The sequence below is a fragment of the Sceloporus occidentalis genome, unplaced genomic scaffold, assembly GCF_023333645.1.
Source record: "Sceloporus occidentalis isolate IW3139 unplaced genomic scaffold, rSceOcc1.0.p SCAF_5, whole genome shotgun sequence".
Classification (NCBI taxonomy): Eukaryota; Metazoa; Chordata; class Lepidosauria; order Squamata; family Phrynosomatidae; genus Sceloporus; species Sceloporus occidentalis.
This window is the reverse complement of record NW_028316985.1, coordinates 71642303-71666187: the sequence shown is the minus strand read 5'-3', so window position 1 is coordinate 71666187 and position 23885 is coordinate 71642303. Positions and strand designations below refer to the sequence as shown.

At 41.3% G+C, this 23885-nt stretch overlaps 1 protein-coding gene across 13 annotated transcripts in view; it reads left to right on the top strand.

The window, feature by feature from the left end:
• Positions 1 to 23885, top strand: part of CADPS2 (calcium dependent secretion activator 2) — a 396201-nt gene that overhangs the window by 73890 nt on the left and 298426 nt on the right. For all 13 annotated transcript variants that reach the window (XM_089524382.1, XM_089524381.1, XM_089524383.1 and 10 more), the window contains exon 2: positions 525 to 638. In XM_089524382.1, coding sequence (XP_089380508.1) covers positions 525 to 638 — 114 coding nt within the window. The remainder of the gene's footprint in view (positions 1 to 524; positions 639 to 23885) is intronic.

The following is a 23885-nucleotide window of genomic DNA, read 5'->3' as shown; positions in this document are numbered from 1 at the left end:
CACCATAAGGGACATGACAACAACAATAACAACAACATAGTGAGATATCTTGGAAATGAGGCCCAAGTCTAAAACATAAAATTCATTTATGTTTCATATATTTCTTATACACATAGCCTGAAGGGATTTTATAAAATATTTTAAATAATTTTGTGCATGAAACAAAATTTGTGTACATTGAATGCAAAGATGTCAGTATCTCAGCTACCCATGGAAAAACTTTCAGATTTTGCAGTATTTTAGGTACTGTAATTCTGGTTAAGAGAGATTCAACCTGTATAATAATTTTTAATGTGTTACAATATGACATTGAAATTGTACTCAAAAAAGATTTGGTGAATTAGATCCATTTTTAAATCATTAAAAAATCATTTTAAAAACCCAGGATTGTTGCTAATAATGATCAGAAATTATGGCAAACTTGGTGAAGAAGTAAATTTTATAGGGCAACTTTAAATAATGCTTTGTGTTGGAATGAAGGAAAACCTTTAGCTTTGTTAACTTCATTCTTCTTCTTTCTCCAGCTGAATAAGCAACAGCTACAGGTCGTGAAGGAGCGCTTCCTTGCTTTTCTGAATGGAGAGACACAAATTGTGGCTGATGAAGCATTTTGTAATGCTGTCCGAAGTTATTATGAGGTAAGTAGGACTTGTCTTTTCTGGTATAATATTAGATAATTGTGGGGAGTGTGTGTACATGTATGTAAAAATCCATTTTTAATGGAAATAACAATCCACCAGTGATATAAGAAGGGAAAACATGCAAAATAACACTTTTAAATATAATTGTACATCCTCTGCCTACACTGCTTGCTCAAGTCTTTCCCTACATCATTCTGTGTTTTGGAAGATAACAGTTTCCTAATGAAAATTCTTCAGGATTGGTTGTTCAGGTTGGCTGTTGTTTGTGAGTCTTCATCTTACCTCATATTTAATTGTGTGAATGCATTTTTTAAAAAGCTCCATTTGATATCTACAATGGGATGAATAAAAATGGACATGAACAATAAGACAAAAATTACCTTTTCCTGGCTGATGAAAAATGCTCTTCTGACTGACTCTTATTTTTAAATCTCCAACACCCTCTCACACAGACCATCCATGTTGTTGTTAACCACCCTTGAGTTGACCTTGGCTGCATTCCTACATGCAATTTGACGCCACTTTAACTGCTACGGCTCAATGCTATGAAATACTGGGAATTGTAGATTTCTGACACATTCCCTGTCAGAGCGCTCTGGTGCCACAACAAACTAATTTTTGTTCTTTTTCCATGGGGGTTTGGGAGTGGACCCAAATGGGTCCTGGGGAAATTGGCTCCAGGGTCTTGGAACTTGCTTCTTTGCCTACACATTATTTTCTGATATTTCCCCCATTTGCTAATCATACAGTCAAATACATCTTTTGTTACCATGAGGGTAAGAAATGTATACCTGGCCTTCAAGGGAAGGCACATTGTTCTGCCTAAACATCACCAAGGGCAAGGATAGAGGAATAAATCCCTTCTGTCCCCACTCCAACTCCATCTCACACTCTAGAAGTATCACAGTAGAAATGGGTTATAAGACTAGGACTTATCAACCATATTGTGGAACCTTCCATAAGATTCTGAAGGGCCCTCATGTAACAAGCTTTTGTTGAGGCAATATATAAAAAGAAATCTTTTCCTAATGGGAGCATTTATTCCACTTCTTTTCTAATATGTGTACTTAAGTGAGGCATGTAATGCTTCAGCTGCCTGTTGAATTTGGAAATTGATGGACAACAAAAACTGACTGAATACCTGAAGAATAGACTCTCCCATTGCAAAGTCTATGCACTGTGTAATAATTCTACGAAGCAGACCTGCAACAAATGGTGGTATGACTCCCACTACTAAGCAGAGCTTGATCGCCACACTAATTATCAGCAGAAGAGAGACTGTGCTTAGGGCAATCACTTAGTTATGCAACAGCACACTTGAAAGGGAAGCAATATCGTGCTCTTGGTCATGGCATTGATCTATAATCCAAACAAAAGTGATGGAAAAAAATAGAAGACTTTAGTTAGATAGGACACCAACAAAGAGAAGGCAGGAGCAATGCCAGGAGCAGAATCTAAAAGAAGAGAGGCTGGCCTAAAGTGAACATCACATGTGGTAGAGTAGGGAGGGGGGGCAAATAAATAAAATCATACAGGGTGCCAATCAAAATTTATTGGTTGCTCTGACAGCAGAACTAGAAGGTTGGCTATTCTCCTTTCCCTCTGCAATTATCTGCAAACCTCCAAGTACCCTACAAAGTTATTTTGGAATAACAGGAATCCCTCTTGATCAGGTTTGCAGCTGGCATATAGGGCTGCAGGGGCATGGGTGGAGGAGAGAGGAAGAAAGTAGGATCAGGATAGTGAGAGGTTGGATTTAGGCTTAATTTTCCAGAATTGTTCTGCTAAACAATTATTGCAACTGTTGAACTAGTTTCAGTGATGGTGAACCTTTTGGAGACCGAGTTCCCAAACTGCAACCCAAAACCCACTTATTTATTACAAAGTGCTGTGTCCCTCTGGGTTTCTAGTAACAAACTCTGGCAAACTCTGTCTGGGGTGACGGCACATGTGCCCACAGAGAGGGCTCTGAGTGCCACCTCTGGCACGCCTGCCATAGGTTTGCCATCACTGATAGTTATTTCTATGCCTTCAAGTAATGACTGGCTTATGGTGACCCTAGGGCCCCTATCATGGAGTTTGTTTAAGCAATGTTGGTTCAGCAAGAGTTTGCCTTTGTCTTCCTCTGAGGCTGAAAGAGTGTGACTTGCCCAAAGTCACCCAGTGAGCTTCCATGGATTTTACCCCTGGTCTGCAGAGTTGCATTCCAATGCTCCAACCACTACACTTCAACAAATAGTCTGTTTATTTTATCAAACTACCAATCCCAAAATTCCAGAATATTGAAATGGCATCAAATTGATATAACTATGTAGGGCAGAGATACTCTTAGTCTAACCAACAGTACAAAGTTGTGATGTCAAATGAGAAAACCTAACTATGTGCGCTGTCTTAAATTCGCTAGAGGGAATGTGGGTCCAAAACAAATGATACATTTGAGACTTTTCGTTACTGATGCAAACGCCTTAGCTTTATAGAAGATTCATATAGATTTGGGACTGTATAGACAAAATGCAAGGCATTGACTAAGTGTATTGTTAGTTTACAATGTAAAACTATATGAAATGGAGTGGGAGAATCTTTGGCTGTCTAGGTATTTTGGACCAGAACTCCTTGAGTCCTTTGGCAGCATGGCCAGTGATAAAGGACTGTGCAAACTGTAATCCAAAACACATAATCTTCCCTATCCTCATCAAAAGGTTTTTCATTTTACAAAATCCCCCCCCCCCCTCCATACACATAATTCATCACACTGTGGGAAACATCCCAGTACTTTAAATGCATTAATAGTTATTAGCACATTTGGATTAAGATCTGTCTGAGGGCACTCCACTGGAGTGAATAAAAGGTACCTTAGTTTTTTTAAGGAGCTGCAACCTGTTATATTCAACAACATTTTCAGATGTGGGGCTCCTCACATTAGCAGTTGGAAAGAACTATGCAGCTTTTTGTCCCTATTTGATTTTCTGTTATAAGGAAAAAGATGAAGGAAGTGATGGAAATCCAAGGGAGGGTTGCACATGATGGATAACACAGGTAGACTTCACTGAATAAAACAGAATGATAATGCCATAACAGCCTCTTCTGAAACTACTCTAAAAGTGATTCTAGATAGAAGTCAATGGATCTGTTCCTAAAATCCATACAGAAATAATGAACAGAAGTCTTAAAAGTATGTAATCTAGGGCTATCACTATTCATAATCCTCGTCTAGAATCCAATGGAGAACACATTAAGTCCTTAGTCTGACTAAGGAACTCTGACAGTAATAGAATTTGATATTGGGTGATGAGAGTGGGAGAGTGCATAAAAGAGCTGCATTCAATTTACATTTTCCACTACGGTGCTTCAGTGAAAGGGCAAACTGGGAAATCAAGTTCTTTACAAGCTTGTATTCTCTTTAGAGTCTAAAGAAAAAGTTGTAATGCTGTCGAAACAATTGTTCTTATTACATCGTGTTCTCGTTTGAAGACTGCATTAGGATCTCACTGAACAGGAAAGCTGAACGTAGTCTGAAGCTGTTTTTTTTTTTAAAGTCCATTTTTCACCAAGACTTGTCTTAAAACATGACAGCTGGAGAAATTAATTACTTGATCTGCTTAGACTGGGAAATGCTATGGCTGGAATGCTTCTATCTAGTTAGCAGTAAGGACCTCGTTAAGGAATTGGTTCCACTGTCTGCTTTGCCCTTGCTACTAGAAATTTCCCCCTAATTTCCCAGTTTAATTTTTCTTTTAGCAGATACAAGTGCCTTGCCTAGCTCAGTGCTTTTAGTGTAGATTGTTCTTTTCTTTTGTATGCTTTATTACCCTAGGAGGAATTTTGTCAGGCTAATGTGTACCTACTTAATAGACATTATTTTGCTGAATTACATAATGTTTCTCACTGTCCTTTTAAATTGTCTGTCTGGTGGACTCATTCTTCCCTTATCTTTCACTAAATGTTTAATGGAAATGTATTTAATGGAATCAAGGTGGTTGTTTCTTCTGATATTCCTTAGACTTCTTTAAAGAAACAGATTGTTTTGGGAGAGGAAGAAGGGGGTGTGCCACTTTAAAGCACTTTGGACTTATTCAAGCAAATTAATGTTTTTATCCTGAGAAACAGATAAATGTTTTAAATATTCCCTCTTTTCTTACTGCTTCATCTCTTCAAAGTGGAAGGATGTAACAGAGTTCTGCACTCTTTTATGTATAACAGGCGATAAATACAGAGGACCCTTGTTATACGCTGGGGTTTGGTTCCAAGATCCCCCGTGGATAACAAAATCCGTGTATGCTCAAGTCCCATTAAATATAATGACATAGCAAAATGGTGTCCCTTATAAAAATGGAAAATCAAGGTTTGATATTTGAAATTTATACTTTTTTGGAACATTTTCAAACTGTAGATGCTTGAATCCGTGTATAAAAAATCTGTGTATAAGAAGCGCCGTCTTTAAAGGCCATTGGGGTTGTGTAGCACACATTTGACAATCACTGACAGTTTCCCACCATAAAGATATTGAACTTTTTCTGTAAAGGTAGGCTCTTCTTTATCCAGACAAATGCATGCAGATAATGTTGGTTAAAATGGACAGTATGGGGATGAGAGCCAGGATGGTGTAGTGGCTTGAGTATTGGACTAGGACTCTAGGAGTCTAGGGTTTAAATTTCTACTTGGCTGTAGAAATGCACTGGGTGATCTTGGACAACTCAGAGGAAGGCAGTGGCAAGACCTCGCTGAATCTCCCGAGAAAACCCATGATAGGTTTGGCTTTGGGCTTCCATAAATTGGAAATGACCTGAAAGCACACAGAAACACCAACAACAGGGATTAACATTAGTAGTGGATATAGGAGAGATAATTTGAAGAGTAACCACTTAATAATGATGAGTATATTTGAATGAGGAACACATTCCATTTGGCCATTGTAAAGCTTATATTTTTCTCTGTTATCATTGGTTACTGTTGAACATGGGTGGGAAAAGCCTTCAAGGCTTCATATGGTTACCAAAGGCACTTTTTTGTTGCCCAGCATCTTTGACTCAACCAGACCTCACTTTTTCAAGCAAAAAGAGGTGTTAATTGCCTCTCTTGGAAGCTTCCAGGAACTGCGATTTCAGTCCCTAACTGCACTGCTTAAAATAAAAACCCTAGGCCAACTACGCAGTTACAGTGCTGTAGGGCCTAAATACCCTAAAGGCACCATTCTGTCTGATCTTGGAAACTAAGCATAAAATATGGGAGGTAACATAGAAAGTAAGAAAGGGATTGAAATTGAGTTAAGAAGATCTCACAGTATCTTCATATGCAGGAAGTATTTTATTCTTAGTGTTTTTGTTGCTTTGTTTAAATTTATATTCCATCTTTCTCGTTGCACAGGACCTGAAGCAGCTTTAAAAAAAAATTGTACCAATAGCTGTATCATCTATTCTACCCCCTCCTTAAGTGTACCCATATGATTTGTAGTCTATATTTGAGATGATCATCTCCCCCCACTCCAGTATTGTCCCTGGAAGAAGCATAATTCAGAGACCTTCAAGAGGACTTTATTTCCATGCACCTGCTGTCCCATTTCTCATAGACGCAAAGACCTGCTGTCAACCCTGTTGTCTTGTGTCTGTTTCTGTACTGCAACTACCTTGTCACCTCTGTCCTCTAAGCAAATAAATAGGGATCAGTCCAAAGTGGAGGAACGTCGGTTTCCACTCAGTTCCCCCTCTCCCTGCGAGTGATTTGCATAGTAGGCCCTAAAGTGAAAGGGATGGGTAGAGCAATGACAGCAGTATGGAAGATGTGGGCCTTTTCAAAGAGGTTTCCTTGAGAACATTAATTTTCTTCCAATAGCTGTAGTTGGGACTATGCAGAGGAGAATGCATTTCTAGCCAAACAAGTGGTAGCAAAGTAAAAAAGAACTTGCTTGCCAATTGAAAAAACAATGCAATGATTTATTAAAGTGACTCTACCCCACCAGCACCCTGGGAATGTTTTCTCCTGGCCTCAGAAAATTTAATGTGTTTTCTACCCATTTCTAGTCTTGGTTCCTTCTTACCTTTTCTCTCAAAGAAAACACTAAAATCAGATATAGGTTTAGCTTAGTTGTATCAGCTGTTTTCTTTACCTCTGCTGAACTATAAATTGCGGAAATGAAACGTAAACCTGAGATTCTCCCTCCCCTTATGTTTTACTGAATTGTGGTTACCACTATCTGTGTGACTAGTCTGATATTCATAATTTGACAAGAAAAGAGAGCTTTCAAAGCTTTTCTTTCACTTTGATATGTAAAGGTTACATAGCTGTCTCTGTGACTCAGTATAACAGTCATGGCTGGTAACTAGGTGAGCAGCTAACCATTGTGTGGTGTCTTGTCTTCCAAAAGGGACTTTGCTTCTTTCAGAAGACTTTCTTGATGAAAGAGCATAGCAGAGATAGGGAACCTGGTGTCCTCCACTTTGAACTGCAACTTGCATTGACTCAACCAGCATGGACAGTGAATTGCAGTTATGGAGATTATAATACAAAATATCTATAGAGCACCAACTTACCTTACCTTGTTCTAGATCAGTGATTTCCAAACTTTAATCATTCAGGTGTTTTGGACTTCCATTTCCCAGAAACCCCATCCAGCTTGGCCAACGATCAGGAATTATGGGAACTGAAGTCCAAAATATCTGGAGGACCCAATTTTGTGAACCACTGTTCTAGGTGACGTGTCAGTCTTTGCTGCTGTTAAATCGATAGCTTCAGAGGTTTTTTTTTAGCAGTGGCACAGAAAACCAGGGGGTCATTCATACTACACAGTTATAGCACTATTATTCCACTCTAACTGCTATGGTTCCATCCTCTGGATTCCTGGAGTTTGTACTTTGGTGGGGTGCTCGAGTTCTCTAGCTGCGAATTCTCAACTGTTGCTATTGTATGCCTATAAGTCATTTCTGACTTATAGTGACCCTAAGGTAAACCTATCACATGTTTTTCTTGGCAAGATTTGTTCAGAGAGGGGTTTGCTTTTGCCATTTTCTGAGACTGAGGGAATGTAATTTGCCCAAAGTCACCCAGTGAGCAGGGATTTGAACCATGAATCCTAGACCAGTGCTCAGACCACATACACCATGCTAGCTCTAAATGCTCCTCCCTAAATTGTTAAGGTACCTCAATACTTAAACCACCATAATAAGAAAAAGAAGGCCCACTACAAGATTTTTTTTGCATGATGGGACTTTGTTATGGATAATTCATTTGTGCAGAAATATCTGTGGTTTTCCTACAGATAAAACATGTTTTTGGAGCAGAAAAATGTGTATTTCCTGCCAAATATATTGTTTCTTTTGCCAAAAGTATTGGTTTTTTGTGTAGGAAACATGTGAAGAGAGACTACATAGGGTCTTTGTGCCCAGAAATCTTTGTGTTAACCACAAGGTGTGCAGAAGTAATGCAATTTGTGTAAATGGGTGGACTCCTGCAAAGAAGAACCACATGTAGTTTTCACACATGTATTGTCTGTGCAACAGCAAAAACAAAAATAGCTCATATGGGAATCAGGGTATTTGTGTCACAGAATGTTTTTTGCTCAAAAATATGTTTTTGGCACAGGAAAAGCATGTGTATTTTTTGGGAATGGATTTTTCCCAGTGAAGTTCAAAAGTATACATAGTGTTTGAAAATTGTACAGAAAGCCCTGTATTATCATGGAGCAGAGACAAAATTACTGAAAATATTTGTTCTTAGATGCAGGAATGAAATAGGATTTATATCTTATAAGAAGCTGATGTAGGTTTGATTACAAAGTTTCTAATTAGAATAATTTCTCATAAATGAGCCATCTTGGCCAAATGGAGCTTCTGAGTTCAGGGATAATGTCTGCCTTTGAATTCCATGTCCTTTGAGAAATAAAGAGTGAAAGCACATTGTCTTCATGGACTGCTCTGGTAATGGGATATGGACAAGATGAACCTTTGGTTTGATCCAGCAGAGGGTACTGTTTATGTAAGATTATTTTTACTGATAGGTAAAAGGCTAGGCTGGCAAAAACCATCTTGAAAGCTCATCTTCTAAATTGGATTATTGAATTAAGAGGACGGAGCAGTGCTAGAAAGTCTAGGATGATTTGTGTCTTTTTCCCAGGTGGTGTAAGTATTTGCCAAAGTAGTCTGCAAAAAATGAATTTAAAACAACTGCTTTCACGATTTCACAAAACTGTATGTTGCAGTTGTACTAATAATTTTGCTAATACTCTCATAAGTAATAAACATTTCATTAGCTACTCATTAAGGGCTGCATGTGTGGAAAATGAAAAAATTATTAGAGACAGTATGCTTACAGCAGTTGCATATTACAGACAGAAATATCAACGACGTTCAAAATTGTACCTCAGAGAGTGCATCTTAATGGGCCAATAAGGGTCCCATTAGTGTAACACTGTTTTTCTACAAACTTTGCTAGTTGAATTAAGCCTGATTTGTTTCTCTACTGCATAAACTCACATAGCTTTGCAGACTACTGTGACTGAAATATTTTTCCTGATGAGATATTGCATCAAGTTTCGTTCTTTTGCTGCTTTTTTCACCAGTCTGCCAGGTTACTTAAAGCATTCTAAATGTAGCCTTTTGAACTTTGAGAGGCTATGCACAATATCTAATATCTTCTGACAGACACGTTTCAGATATGGATTGTGTCTCAAGTCTGTGTACTGCAAAAGTAAAGGTGTGTCTCATGTGGTATTCTTAAAAAGTGTTTGATTGTGAAGTTGTAGTGGGCTACAGTGATGAAAGTGAACTACAGCTCAAATTATTGTTACAGGTCGTAGACTGTTTTGGTTTTATGAATGAGAAGCTGAACCTAGGAGGAGGGAAGTAAGGATATATTGGGCCTTTTTGTACATTCTCCTGGCTGAAAATTTGAGGTGCATGCAAAGTAATGTAAGATGTAGATATTATGGACATTTAGTTTATGTATTGTTCGTTTTGTACTTCTTCGTCATTTTTCACTTATGGTGATCCTAAGGTTATCTTGGCAAGTTTCTTCAGAGAGGGGTTTCCATTGCCATCATCTGAGGCTGAGAGAGTGTGACTTGCCCAAGGTCACCTAATGGTTTTTTATGCTCAAGTATAGGAGGAGAATTCTGCAAATTGACCATGCATAATTTATGTATTTGTGGTCATTTACAGAATTACAAATCTATATGTTAACTCCCCATCAAACATCATCACTTTGCTATTTACATGGGTGAGAGTTTTATCCATAGTCTAATTCTCATATACGAGCATCTAGGCTGCTATTTCTTGTAAGTCACCCAGCATTAGAATTGCAGCATTAGCTATGGGGCATTCTAATCTGAGCTTTAATTCTTAAAAAAAATAATATTTTAATGAATAATTTCAATTAAAAACTTAACAACTCGGATACACAAGAAGCACATTATTGGGGTTTTTGTTTTTGTTGCAATTCAGAATAAGAGTTCTTCAGCCCGTGAAATAAATTATTTCAAGTTTTCCATTTTATCACTATGATGTTATCAGGAAAAAGAATGTGTTCCTTCTGGATCCAGTAGAAATAGATAATTGCCCTGATCTAATTAACTGCAGAATCTCTATCTGCCTTTTAGATTTTTGTGTAGCCTTAAAAGAAAATGAATCAGTTTTTTCTGATATTCTTCCTGCTGTTACCCTTCTGTGCTACTGTTCCTTTAGATCAGAGTTGGGCATTACATGATCTTCATGTGGCCGCCAAGGCAGTTTTCCCACCCATCCTCCCATCTTTTTCTTTTTTTTGCAAAACCCATGTGAATAGCACTTCCAGCACCTTCTCCACCATAGAATTCTTCTCTTTAAAAAGCCCATTTATTTTAATACTACTACTGCTACTATCAACACAAATAAGTTTTTTTTAAGTAATTTTGCCAAAATTGGCTAATAGGAATCTACAGGAGACCCAGTTATTTGGAAAATGGCTCCCCAGACCTACAAAGTAACCTAGCCCTGCTTTGTTGTTACTTTGTGCCTTCAATTTGTTTCCAGTTTATGGCAAGCTTAAGGTGTCTGTCATGAGGTTTACTTTGTGAGCTTTGTTCAGAGGGCAAGGGTTTCCTTTGCCTTCCTCTGAAGCTGAGTCTTACTTGTCCAAGGTTACCTGCTGAGTTTCTATGGCCAAGTGAGAATTCGTTACCTTGTCTCCCAGATTCCTAGTCTAATACTCAAACCACTATACCACTCTGGCTCTGCTTTATTTGCAAGACCACTATGAAGAGCCAGCATGGTGTCTGAGTGTTGGACTGGGACTCTGGGAGACCAGGGTTCAAATTCCTGCTTAGCCATGGAAAGTCACTAGGCCTCCGAGGGAGAGAAGATCTGCTGGACTTTTCCCCTTCCCCACTGCCATTCCCTTCTCCTTTTGTGTCTTGTCTCTTTAGATTGTAAACCTGAGGGCAGGGAAATGTCTATTTAACAATTTGTAAGCCCTCAGAGCAGGGCATGCATGCATAAATAAATAAATAAATTAAGTCACACTCTTTCTGCCTCTAAAGAAGGCAGTGGAAAATATCTGAAAAAAATCTTACCAGTTAATGGCATGACTTATGGCAACCATATGAAGAACTTACCACAGGTTTGTTGTTTTTTTGGCAAGACTTATTCAGGGGGGTTGCCATTCCTTTCCTATGAGGGACAGAGAGTGTGACTTGCTTAGAGTCACCCAGTGCATTTCCATGGCTGAGCAGGGGGTGTTTCAACTTCTGGTCTCCCAGAGTCATAGTCTAACATTCAAAATACAACACCACTCTGGTTCTCTACTAACAAATAGGACTTCTATAAGTCACAGTCAACTTGAAGGCACATAAAGCAGCAACAACAAAGAGCGCCATAGTATGTACTTATATGTTAATGCTGCTGAATAAGTATCGGTATAATGTAAGCACAGGGTAGAATTGAGACTTTTTGTGACCCATAAGCCGTGTCAAATTTAAGATGCCAAATAGCATTATCAAAATAGATACATTATTTTATCAGTTTTTTTAAAAAAATATTTTCTTGTGAGGTTGCTTCCTCTTTATTAGACCCTAAATTGTAGTTGACTGAACTTGTCAATCCAGCATTTGCTAATCAAGTTCAAAATATTTTCATTACAGTCATTTGCTTTGACATCTATACCAGAGAAACGTGGCTATTTCTGATGTTTAAAACTATATATAAGTTGGTTTTAAAAGGCAATTTGTGTGGACATTTCTCTTCTGGAACCATAGAAGGAAGGCAGAAGAAAAGGAGCAAAGGGAATGACATTGCAAGTATGTTGGATGGGACACCACTATTGAAGACAAAGAGGAAATGGCTTGCCACCAACAATGGCTTCTTTAAAAGTGGCCCACAGGGTATTTTCTACTGATGTATTTAGATTTCTCAGTGAACACCATTCTTGTAGGTTGTCACAAGGATTGCTAGAGGCTGAATTTCCATGATTGCTTTTCTTAGCAATGTTGCTCAAGCTCATAATTGCATGATTCCATAGATAAATAGTGAGCTGTGTTAAGCACACCTTCCTTCATAAGTTCTTGTCTGTCTCAGAAAAGTCTCAGAATTTAAAGATACAGATGTTAGTCTGTAGAATCAGTATGTAGAGAGATCTTGTAGCACTTCTGAAGCTAACTGAAAGAAAGGGGTTGACAGCATGAGCTTCCATCGACTCAAGTCTACTTCCTCATTGTCCTTATACCTATGAGGAAAGCTCTTTCAGTAGAAAGGAATATAGGCCTGTGATGCTGGCCCTTGGCCCTTGACAGTGTGTGCCTGCATGGTGCTATCTCTGCAATTCATACATTGATTGTGTCAGTCTGAAAAAGGGAAACCCACATGAAATCACCAACACTGCACAATTAGCATGTCTCTTCAAGTGGATTTATTGTCTTACCGTGCTGAATTGGGGAAGGTTTAAAAGAACTCATATCTGCTATCACATAGAGCTTTAGGCCTGAAACAGACAGGCAAAATGAAATGGCTTCAGGCCGCATTGGGGCATGCCATTTACACAATGCCCCAAACATGCCCAAAAGCTGCATTGAGGCTGCGCCAATGAAACAGAATTGGGCCAAGAAGGAGCTGATACAGACTGCTCCTTCTGGCAGCCCAGTTCAGGGTTGCCATAGTCCCAGCACGAACGGCACCAGTGCAGCCTCAGAATGCTCCTTTAGTCCCATCTGTTTCAGGCCTTAGAGACACTGAAACACCAGCTCAAGGTCAGGGATATATCTTTCTCACTGCATAGAAGGTTCCTTTATAAGAGATGGGGACAAAGTGTTTCATGAGTAAATATATGGTGGGAAGTAATTGGAAGAACATTAGTACAGTCTTGTTGAAACTTAGAGGAGCAGTTTCTTGTAATGTACCGTTGCACTATTCTGTACTGGGGTGCTGAAAAGTTCTCAGCACAGCCAAGGAGGAAATGACCTAGACCCGAGCCACAAAACATGCTATTCCACATATTCACACTGACATGTGACAGAGCTGCTATGTTGTTTCTCATGTTTTTTTAACCCGTAAATTTAGAAAGTGGCAAAAAAAAATTCCTCCACAGCTTCAATAGGAGGCCAAGTTCTCTTATTTTTGGTATACCTGGATCATTTTAAGAAGGCAGATAGAAGTGAATTCATTGATTTAAGAGAGGTGGGTGCTAGAGGTTCTGGGGGTCTCAAAATCAGCGCTAGAGACTTCCTGTGCCCATGAGTTACACATTCCCCACTCCTACTCTAATGGCAATACATTTGGTCATCAGTAAATATGTGGTGGCGAACCTATGGTACGCGTACCAGAGGTAGCACTCAGAGCCCTCTCTGTGGGCACATGTGCCGTCGCCCGAGCCCCTGAGTTACACATTCCCCACTCCTACTCTAATGGCAATACATGTTGTTGTCAGTAAATATTATGGTGTTGAGAGCCAGTGTAGCGTAATGGTTTGAGCTTTGGACTCTGACTCTGGAGACTAGGGTTTGAGTCCCAGATCGGCCATGAAACCCTTGGGCCATGAAACCCCTGGGTGACCTTGGGCCAGTCACACTCTCTCCACCTCAGGGGATGGCAATGGCAGTTTCAATCCTCTGAAGAAATTTGCCAAGACAACCCCATGATAGGTTCTCCTTAAGATCACCATAAATCAGAAACAACTTGAAGGCATACAAGAACAACAACACACTTTATGATAATAGCACATGTAGTTTTACTATAACAGTGAGGTTATATTAGTTTGAGTGTTTTTAAAATATGTGTGAAATCTTTGGTCCTTTTTCACTGGTTTTAATGGGAGGAAATTATGATTATAGACTTTTGTTGGTTACCACTGCATTGTTTGATCTGCCCAAGATCTCTAATTCTTTGATATAATTTTATTAAAGAGTTTCTGAATGGAGTTTTCCAAAACAAATTTACCATGGAGATTAACTATGTTGGATGTGGTCATTCCTATGGGTCTGACGAGAGATCTGCTAAAACAAGCTGGATTTATAGATAAAGTGGGCTGCTCAGTTGTGTACCACACAAGTACTTCAGTATTTTGATAGACCCTGACCTTTCTTTAGGGACTGTCTTTGTGCCATTAAACGACTTCATCACCATGCTTCAAAACAATCTAAAGTTTATACAGCATGCAGGCACTTCTATTTGTAGCTTGTTTTTGCCATAGCATTGAACTGAAATAACTATATCACAAGAGAAATGAAAGAAATGTCAAGGCAGGCGTACAGCTGAGAAGTGAGGCCTTTGTATTTGGGCAGCCCTCAATGTAAGAAATGATGAAAACTGATCTGCAAAACCCACAAAGCAATATTTGAAGGGTCTGCAAGTCTCCCTTACAAAATGGAAGTAAAACTGGGAAAGAGGCAATGAAAAAAGAAAGAGCGAGTAAGGAAGAGAGCTTTGTGTCTAGCAATACAGTTTAAGTAAAGACTAAAAGGTAACATGGTTATAATCTGGTATTATAATTTGAAACTGTGCTCTTCACAGGCCCATAACTAGGCTGGGGCAACCAGGTTATCACCCTGGGGTCCCCACTCAAAGGGGGTCGCAAAGAGACACAGCTCCTTTGTCCCCTGCAACAGATGTGCCATAAGCGCCCTGGAGCTGCGCTGTGATGTCCCCCATACACCGCACTGTTTGGACATGGTGCATGAGCAACGTCATTGACGCCCACTCTGGGTAAACGGCGGTGTGCCAAAATGGCACCCGCGGTGTGCGGTAGGACTCAGGAGCGTGCAAACGCTCTTTGAATGTACCTTCTGTCCCAAGGCCCCTGAATGCCTAGCTACGGGCCTGGCTCTTCAATTAGAAAGATGGACTACTTTACAGATTAGCTATTACAGTTTTATCGTGAGTATTTCTGTCCTTGAAGGCAGCATTCCAGAGCTTTACTAAATCTTGGCTTTATTTGTCATTTCCTACAGTTAATTTTTAAAATAGTTTCAATGATTAGCTTTGCTTTCCCTAGAAGGCACAGTGTTCTTTTTTTAAAAAAAGAAAGAATTGAGCATCAAATTTACAGGAATGATAGGAGTGACAACTCTTTCTAAAAGAAGGTAGCCGGGATATACCCTGGACACCTTGGAATCTTGAAGCCTGCCCATTAAATTCCTGTGATTCCAGTGATAGATTGCACCTAAGCACAGATTTTGGAAGTAATGAGCAACATGTAGTCTAGTTATGTGTAACACATTATACAGAACTTAGTGGTGACAACTACCAAATATCATTACATGTGAATGAAATGTAGTGGACTAAAACTTTCATTTTCCCATATAAGCCTGACAGAGATCTTTAGGGGAGGCCTTCCCCTCTGTCTCACCATCCTTCATAGGCACATCTGCTGGAAACATGGAAGAAAACATTCTCAGTAGCTGGTCCCAGCCTCTGAAATTTCCTTACTAGAGAGATTAGACTGACCTGCTTTATGGTATCTTTCTGGTAGCAGGTGAAGGTTTTTGGTTTATTTTTGTTGGACATGCTTTTAGAATGTTTTGTGGGTTTTTTGGGCTGTGTGGGCATGTTCTAAAAGAGTTTGTTTCTGACATTTTGCCATCCTCTGTGGCTGGCATCTTCAGAGAAACTCTTCTAGAACATGCCCACATAGCCCGAAAAACTCACAAAAACTATGGATGCTGGCCATAAAAGCCATAAGGTCTATATTACCTTTGAACAATTTTGTATAATTTTACTGATGTGAATGTTTCACTGTATTTGCTTTAATTTTTGTAAGCCATCTTGTGTCCCAGGCTAGGGTAAAGGTAGAATATTAAGTATTATTGTTGTTGTTCTTATTTATTATTATTGTTACCATCCCTGCAATAAAAACTGGTTTCCCCTTTTACTTGGCCTGTACCCTTAACCCTCATTCCAATTAGCATTAACCTCCTTTTCTTTCTGTTTTTCTTCCTCATTCCTAAAAATAAAATATTTTATTTCTTAGACCCCAAAATCCAAGACTCGCAGCACACTCACAGCTTCTTCCAGAGATTACAAGTATTCTGGGAAGCTGCCCAGAAGTACTTTGATGTTATTTTCATAAGAGTTGAGCCAGCATAGTGGAGTGGTTTGAGTGTTGGACTTTGACTCTGGAGACCAAGGTTCGGATTCCGGCTCAGCCATGAAAACCCACTGGGTGACCTGAGGCAATCACACTCTCTTAGTCTCAGAGAGAGTGGCAACAGCAAATGCCTTCCAAAGAAATTTGCCAAGAAAACCCCATGTTAGGTTCCCCACCCCACCCCACCCCATGATAGGCCTTAGGTTCACCATAAGTTACAAATGACGTGAAAGCACACAACAACAAATAGTGTGATGCTTTTAAAATTTCAAAAGAAATGCCAAGAGTTCTGGTTCTGGTATTAGAGCACTCTACCCTAAAGGTGCCAGATCAGCCTTGGTTAGTACTTGGATGGGAGACCATCAACAAATATCAGATGATGGCAGGCTCTGTTTCAGAGAAGGAACTGGCAAAACCACTTCTGTCGATTTATTGCCTGAGAAGACCATATGAAATTCATGAGGTTGCTATAAGTCGATAGGTGACCTGCACATGCATGCACGCACACACACAATATCATTCTTTGGCAAATCTAGTTACCAGCCAGGTTCTGCTGGCTTTCTTTCCCTTTTCTGTGCATAGCTGAGTCCATAGGAGGAAAAACCACACTAATAACATAATGAAGCCAAATTCAAGTAAATGGGGACAGATTCTTATTTAGAAAGAATATTCTAAAAGAATCTTTTTCGTGCCTACACAGTGTTAGACCACTAAATATTTAATATTTTTCTAAGTGTAAATGGCTCTTAAGAGAGAAATTACTATGACTAATACATCTCAGAGTTACTATTAAAGCTATGTGAACCTTGACACATAATTGAGATGCAGACAAATAGTCTAATTTATAAAAGTTTCCACTTCGCATACTAAAATCTAAAGGGATTAAATGTAGCCCAAATGTTCGTTAATCTTTCCAATGCAACATTGCTGTCTGAAGTGCAGCTGGGTGATTACTAAATCTAAATGAATTTAATATTCAGAATGCATTCTGAAAAACCATTATGCAAGTTATAACTTCTCATTTTGAATCAATCAACCTTGTGCAAAGTGAAAATAAATACTATGTTACTATTTTAAAAAAGGAGAAAGAAAATATCCTGGTATACTAAAGCTCAATTTGGCAATTCAGACCTAGGCCCAGTACAGATTGATACAGAGTTGAGCCGATCTGGACCCTGAACCTGAACTGAGATTTGGGGATCCATATTGCCAGTCCTCCCTTATTGGCTTGCATTGAGAAACCATATTGGCTATAACTTTTTTCTTTTTCATATATCCAGTTAAATTTGGGAGACCCAAAAGGCTTTTTCACCATGATCCCCAACCCGCCCACCTACACTGTTTTAAACCCAGGGAAACTTTTTTTCAGTCAGGAAGTAACCAGACATTCACTGTATTTCTTTGTTGAATAAAGGCCTCTCCAGGCCTAAAAACAGCTCAAAGAGTTTCACCAGCATCTGTGTCTGGCATCTTCAGAGAAGATGCTGGCATAAACATGAGTGGGGGTATATATACTGTGTGACACTTGGTTGAGTGGAAGTGGTTTTCATGTTAATCTGTGTGTTGGTCTGGTGTTGAATAGCAATGCCTTAGGGTATCTATTTAGTTAGTGATACATTGTCTCTTGGGAACCCCTCACCCTGGGTGGCTTTCATTTGCGCTTGCTGGGTTGTGATTTTGAGGTTTTTCAGGACTGGTAGCCAAACTTTGTTTACTTTAAGGGTTTCTTCTTTCCTGTTGAAGTTGTATAGGTGCCACTGAAATCCACAAACAGATTAACATGTAAATCACTCCCTCTCCACCAAGGGCCACACAGTATATATACCCCACTCACTTCCATGCCAGCATTCTCTGAAGATGCCAGCCACAGATACTGGCAAAAAGTCAGGAATAAACTCTTCCAAACACAGCCACTTAGTCTGAAAAACCCACAAAAACTATTCATTGTGATGTCACAGTGGCTAAAGTTCTGTTTCAGGTGTTACTGAGGTGATTGTTTTAAGTGGTGAGGAGCTGTTCAGTTACATCTAGGCATGGAGTAAAGTGGGCATGCCATGCACTTATGTGTGTACATATTTCTGAGGCTTCCCCTATGGCATTCTACTAAGGAACAGAAGCCTGACATTTAGACACATGTGGATAGAAACGTTAGTTGCCGCAGCAGTGTGGCAGGTGAGCCACCTGGATTTTTATTTCTTTTGGCATTTGCCAAACACAGAAGAAGAAAATAACATTCAAGTTGATTGTAGAAGATTAATCTCCTGGGAACTAGCTTTCAGCATCTCCTTGCTGCTTGATTTTGATTGCTCCCAGGCCTCACTTTCCTCCCTTTATAATACAAAGGTACTGCTTTGTGGTGGAAGATTGGCCAAACCAGAAATATGCCGTCAAATTTTGTACAAGGGGAGCCTCCCTTCAAAAAAGACAGTTGACACGTTGGCGATACCAGAGGGAAAAGCTAAAGATGCCTTTTGGCCAGAGACTAAACACAATATACCACCTAACACAAACGGCTGGGCAACTTTCATTGTAACAGGAGGCTCTAGTTTTAAAACCAAATTGGTTGTAGGGATAAGAGCTACTCCTGCTGTTTTCTACAAATTCTGGGATCCAGACAAAGGAAATTTCATTTTAATTCATGGCAACAGAGGTGGGATTGCAGTCAACCTGATTCATCATCTGAAAAGAAAAATGTTTGCACAATTACAGCCAACGATGCAAGTTCGTATCCAGACAACTAGAAGACTTGAGCAGTATGTCTTGAATACCGGTCTGTCTGCTGTCCCTTTCACTTTGGTATTTTCTACATGTGTACTATTGTACTTTACTCGAAGGCAGATGATGATAAGACGTGAAGAACAACGAGTGGAGCCAATACAGAGAGTGGAGCCAATACAGAGAGTGGAGCCACAACTCTGGGCAGCAGTTCATTCACTTGAGTGCCGCGAGTTAAAAAGGGGTGAATTTGATCTAGCTGGAGAGATTTGTGCGGTTTGCTTAGAGGCTTATCAGCTTCGAGATGTAGTGCGTATTTTATCCTGCAGGCATACCTTTCACAGAAGTTGCATTGACCGGTGGCTCCTAGAGCGTTGGATTTGCCCTATATGCAGCTGTTCCGTTATCCAAAACTAACTAAGAAAAGGAATCTGATGCCTTATTTCTTAAACTCAAGACTGCTTCATTTTCTGGCCCTGTAGAAACCAGTTATCAATATTAATTAAAATCCTAAACATTCAGGAAAGGACTTCACAATCTGAAACTTTCCCCATGAAGAATAAGCTTTTGCTCGGTGTTTATGTGTTGTGAGAGTGGAGCAACAACCAACTGATGAAGCTTTTTAGTTCTAGAAATAAAGCATATATACATATATGAAGCATTCTGATTCCTCTTGTTGTTGGTTTTGTTTTGGCAAGAAATAAGCACAGGATGAACTTAATCATAGAAACATAATAAATAATAATAATAAAAGCTTTATTTCTAGCCCGCCTTTCCATAGATCAAGGCGGGTTACAGTGATGAATTATACAATCTTACAGCACATAAAATCCATTAATAACATCGGTCAAAATACATCCCAAATTAACAAATTCACAATATAAAAATAACAATATCAATTCCAAGCTAGCATGATATAACAACAACAGTATAGCAGCAATATAACAACAGTGAGGGGGAGCAGGTATTACATCAGGGCATTAGGGGAATGCCTGCTGGAAAAGATATGTTTTTAGCCCTTTTTTGAATTGGTCTAGAGAGGGGGTCGAGCGGAGTTCGCCGGGAAGCGAGTTCCAGAGTTTAAGGGCCAAGATGGAGAATCGTAGAGGTGGTAGAGACCACAAGGGCCATCCAGTCCAACTCCCTGCCATGCAGGAACTCTCAATCAAAGTATCCCCAACAGATGGACATCCAGTTTCTGTTTAAAGACCTCCAAGGAGGTATAGATGGCCCAGCCTCTGTTTAAACTACATTCTGAGGGAGCTTACAGTTGTAAACCGCTCAGACACTGTTAGTTCAGTATGATGTGGTATATAAATGAAGCTGTTTGTTTTGAAGCTGTTTTGTGTGTTTTGCTATCGAACAGTCCTTACTGTCAGGAAGTTCCTCCTAATGTTTAGGTGGAATCTCTTTTCCTGTAGCTTGCATCCATAGTTCTGGGTCCTGTTCTCTGGAGCAGCAGAATTCAAGCTTGCTCCTTCCTCAATATGACATCCCTTCAAATGTTTAAACAGGGCTATCATTTCACCTCTTAATCTTCTTTTCTCCAGGCTAAACATCCCCAGTTCCCTAAGTCATTCCTCATAGGGCATGGTTTCCAGGCCGTTCACCATTTTAGTCACCTTCCTTTGGACACACTCCAGTTTCTCCACATCCTTTTTGAATTGTGGTTGCCAGAACTGGACACAGTATTCCACATGGGGCCTAACCAAAGCAGAATAGATTGGCACTATTATTTCTCTTGATCTGGACACTATTGATCCAGGCTAAAATTGGATCACACTATTGACTCATGTTTAACTTGTGGTCTACTTGGCTCCTAGATCCCTTACAAATGTAGTCTCCTTAAGCCAGGTATCCCCAATCCTATATCTATGTATTTTGTTTTTCTGCCCTAAGTGCAGTACCTTACATTTTTCTGTGTTGAATATCATTTTGTTAACTTTGGCCCAGCTTTCCAGTTTATTCAGGTCATTTTGAATTTCGATCCTGGCCTCTGGGGTGTTAGCTACTCCTCCTAATTTGGTGTCATCTGCAAATTTGATAAGTATGCCCCTAATTCTGTCATCCATGTCATTGATGATGATGTTGAACAGCACTGGGCTCAGGACAGAGCCCTGTGGGACCCCACCGGTCACTTCTCTCCAGGATGAAACTGAGACATTGCTGAGCACCCTTTGGTTTCGGCCAGTCAACGAATTACAAATCCAAGTAACAGTTGCCTTGTTTAGCCCACATTTTACTATCATGTTTGCAAAAATGTCATTGAGAACCTTGTCCAAGGCCTTACTGAAATCAAGATATGCTATATCCACAGCATTCCCTTCATCTATCAAGCTGGTAATTTTATATATATATAAAAAGATGGATCAGATTTATCTGGCATGACTTGTTTCTCTGAAACCCATGTTGACATTTTGTGATTATGGAATTGCCATCTAGATGTTCACAGACTCTCTATTTAATGATCTGCTCTAGAATCTTTTCTGGTATAGATGTCAGATTAATTGGACGATCATTGTTGGGACCCTCTTTTTTCCATCTTTTGAAGAGGGGACAAAATTTGCCCTCCTCCAATCTGCTGGGACTTCTGTTCTCCAGGAGTTCTCAAAGATTATTGCCAATGGCTCTGATATTACATTTGCCAGTTCTTTTCATACTCTTGGATGTAGTTCATCAAGTCCTGAAGACCTATATTCATTTAGATTAACCAGGTATTCCTGTACTGTCTCTTTCTTTATTCTGTGCTGAATTTCCCCTATTCTGTCCTCTTCCATTTTCCTCAGGTTGAGCACCCTTTGCCTTTTCTGAGAAGACTGAAGCAAAGAAGGTGTTGAGTAATTCTGCCTTTTCTTCTTCGTGGTCTCTGCGAATCACACAAATGGGTTTATTCTGCGCCTGCGCAGCAATCCTCGGAAACTTCTGGAATCTCCAGGCAGAAAGCAATGTATCTTTCTGCAACTTTTTGGCGGTAGCCCCGCCCACCCATATATAAGGCCCCTGGTGGCCCGCTCCTCTTCAGTTCCTTCATTCCGCCGCGCTAAGCAGCTCGAGGAACTTCGCTAGCATTTCGCTTGCTCTTACATTCGAATCTCTTTGTCCATTCGTTTGGACTCTCCTTCGGCTTGACCACTTCTCTGACCTAACGGACTTCTCTTGCCATGGCCTCCTTTAGGAGGAGCACAAAGTGCGGGGTTAAAATCCCCATGGCCAACGGCAATGTCCACCGGACCCTGAAGCGGGGCCGGACATTGAAGGCTGCGCTGTACGAAAAAGCTTTAAGCCAGCCTGGCGGTTCTGGAGCCTCCGGAGAGACAGGTGATACCACCTCTATGTCCTCAAAAGGAAAAGGGACAACTGCTCTGACCGCAACAAGCAGCGGGCTTGCTCATCCTCGCCGCCACCAAAACCCGGCATAAAGGGTCTCCGAGCACGGTCTCAGTGCCTCTGCTATAGTCAAGGCCAGTACCTGCTCCGCCTCCTGACATCGGGTCAGTCAAGACCACGACGCCGACGCCAAAACCCGGCATAAAGGGCCTCCGAGCACGGTCTCAGTGCCTCCACTGTAGTCGAGGCCAGTACCTGCTCCGTCTCCTGACACTGGATCAATCAAGACCCCGACGCCGACGCCAGAACCCGGCGTAAAGGGCCTCCGAGCACGGTCTCAGTGCCTCCGCCATAGTCGAGGCCAGTACCTGCTCCGTCTCCTGACACTGGGTCAATCAAGACGCTGACTCCAGAACCCCGCGTAAAGGGCCTCCGAGCACGGTCTCAATGCCTCTGCCATAGTCGAGGCCAGTACCTGCTCCGTCTCCTGACACTGGGTCGATCAAGACCCCGACGCCGACGCCAAAATCCGGCGCAAAGGGCCTCCGAGCACGGTCTCAGTGCCTCCACCGTAGTCGAGGCCAGTACCTGCTCCGTCTCCTGATACTGGATCAATCAAGACCCCGACGCCGACGCCAGAACCCGGCGTAAAGGGCCTCCGAGCACGGTCTCAGTGCCTCCGCCATAGTCGAGGCCAGTACCTGCTCCGTCTCCTGACACTGGGTCAATCAAGACGCCGACGCCAGAACCCGGCGTAACGGGCCTCTGAGCACGATGTCAGTGCCTCCACCATACTCAAGGCCAGGACCTGCTCCGTCTCCTGACATTGGGTCAATCAAGACCCCTACGCCGACGCCAAAATCCGGCGCAAAGGACCTCCGACCATGGTCTCAGTGCCTCCGCCAGGATCGAGGCCAGTACCTGCTCCGTCTTCTGACATTACTTCAATTAAGACCCCGACGCCGCCTGTGCCGGCATCTTCCCGGACAGTGCTCTTGGAGCCCAGGGTCCTCCTTGTGAGCCACCTTTCTGTACTGGCAGACAGCCTGCAGATAGTCAGCGTGGATTCTGAATCGGAGGGAGAACCCTCAGACTCCGATGCGCCTCTATCCCCACAGAGGTCAAGATCAAAGCCACGCTCTCCCTCTCGGGACAAATGGCACATACGTTCTCCTTCACGGAAGGGCAGGGGCGCCCTTGGTTCAGAGGCTGATGAGGCTTTGGCCTATGAACGACCGACACGGTCGAGCCAGATCAGGACCCACTCGAGTCGTTCCCAGACCTTGTCTATGACCAGCCCACGGGACAGTACCTACTCCCAGTGGCACCTTCCCATCTCTGTCGTAGCATTCGTGGCCCCACATGGACACGCCTCCCCGCTCAGGCCGTGGTCGTCACCTAGGGGCCCGACGACTTTGACAGAGATGACTCTCCTAAGATCACCTCTCTCGGACAAAGGATCATAGTTCGTTCCTGAGGGCCCTACACTGCCATCGCCCACCGACGATGTCAGGGCCTTTGCTGACAGGGTCATATGGATGGCTGGCGCCCTCAAGTTAGAGGTGGCCCACCCTGATGATGACGCCCTCGACCCAGTAGAAAAGACTATCTACGGATCGACAACTTCTACCGGGTCACTCTGTCCACTTCGTCTTGGCTCTCCAG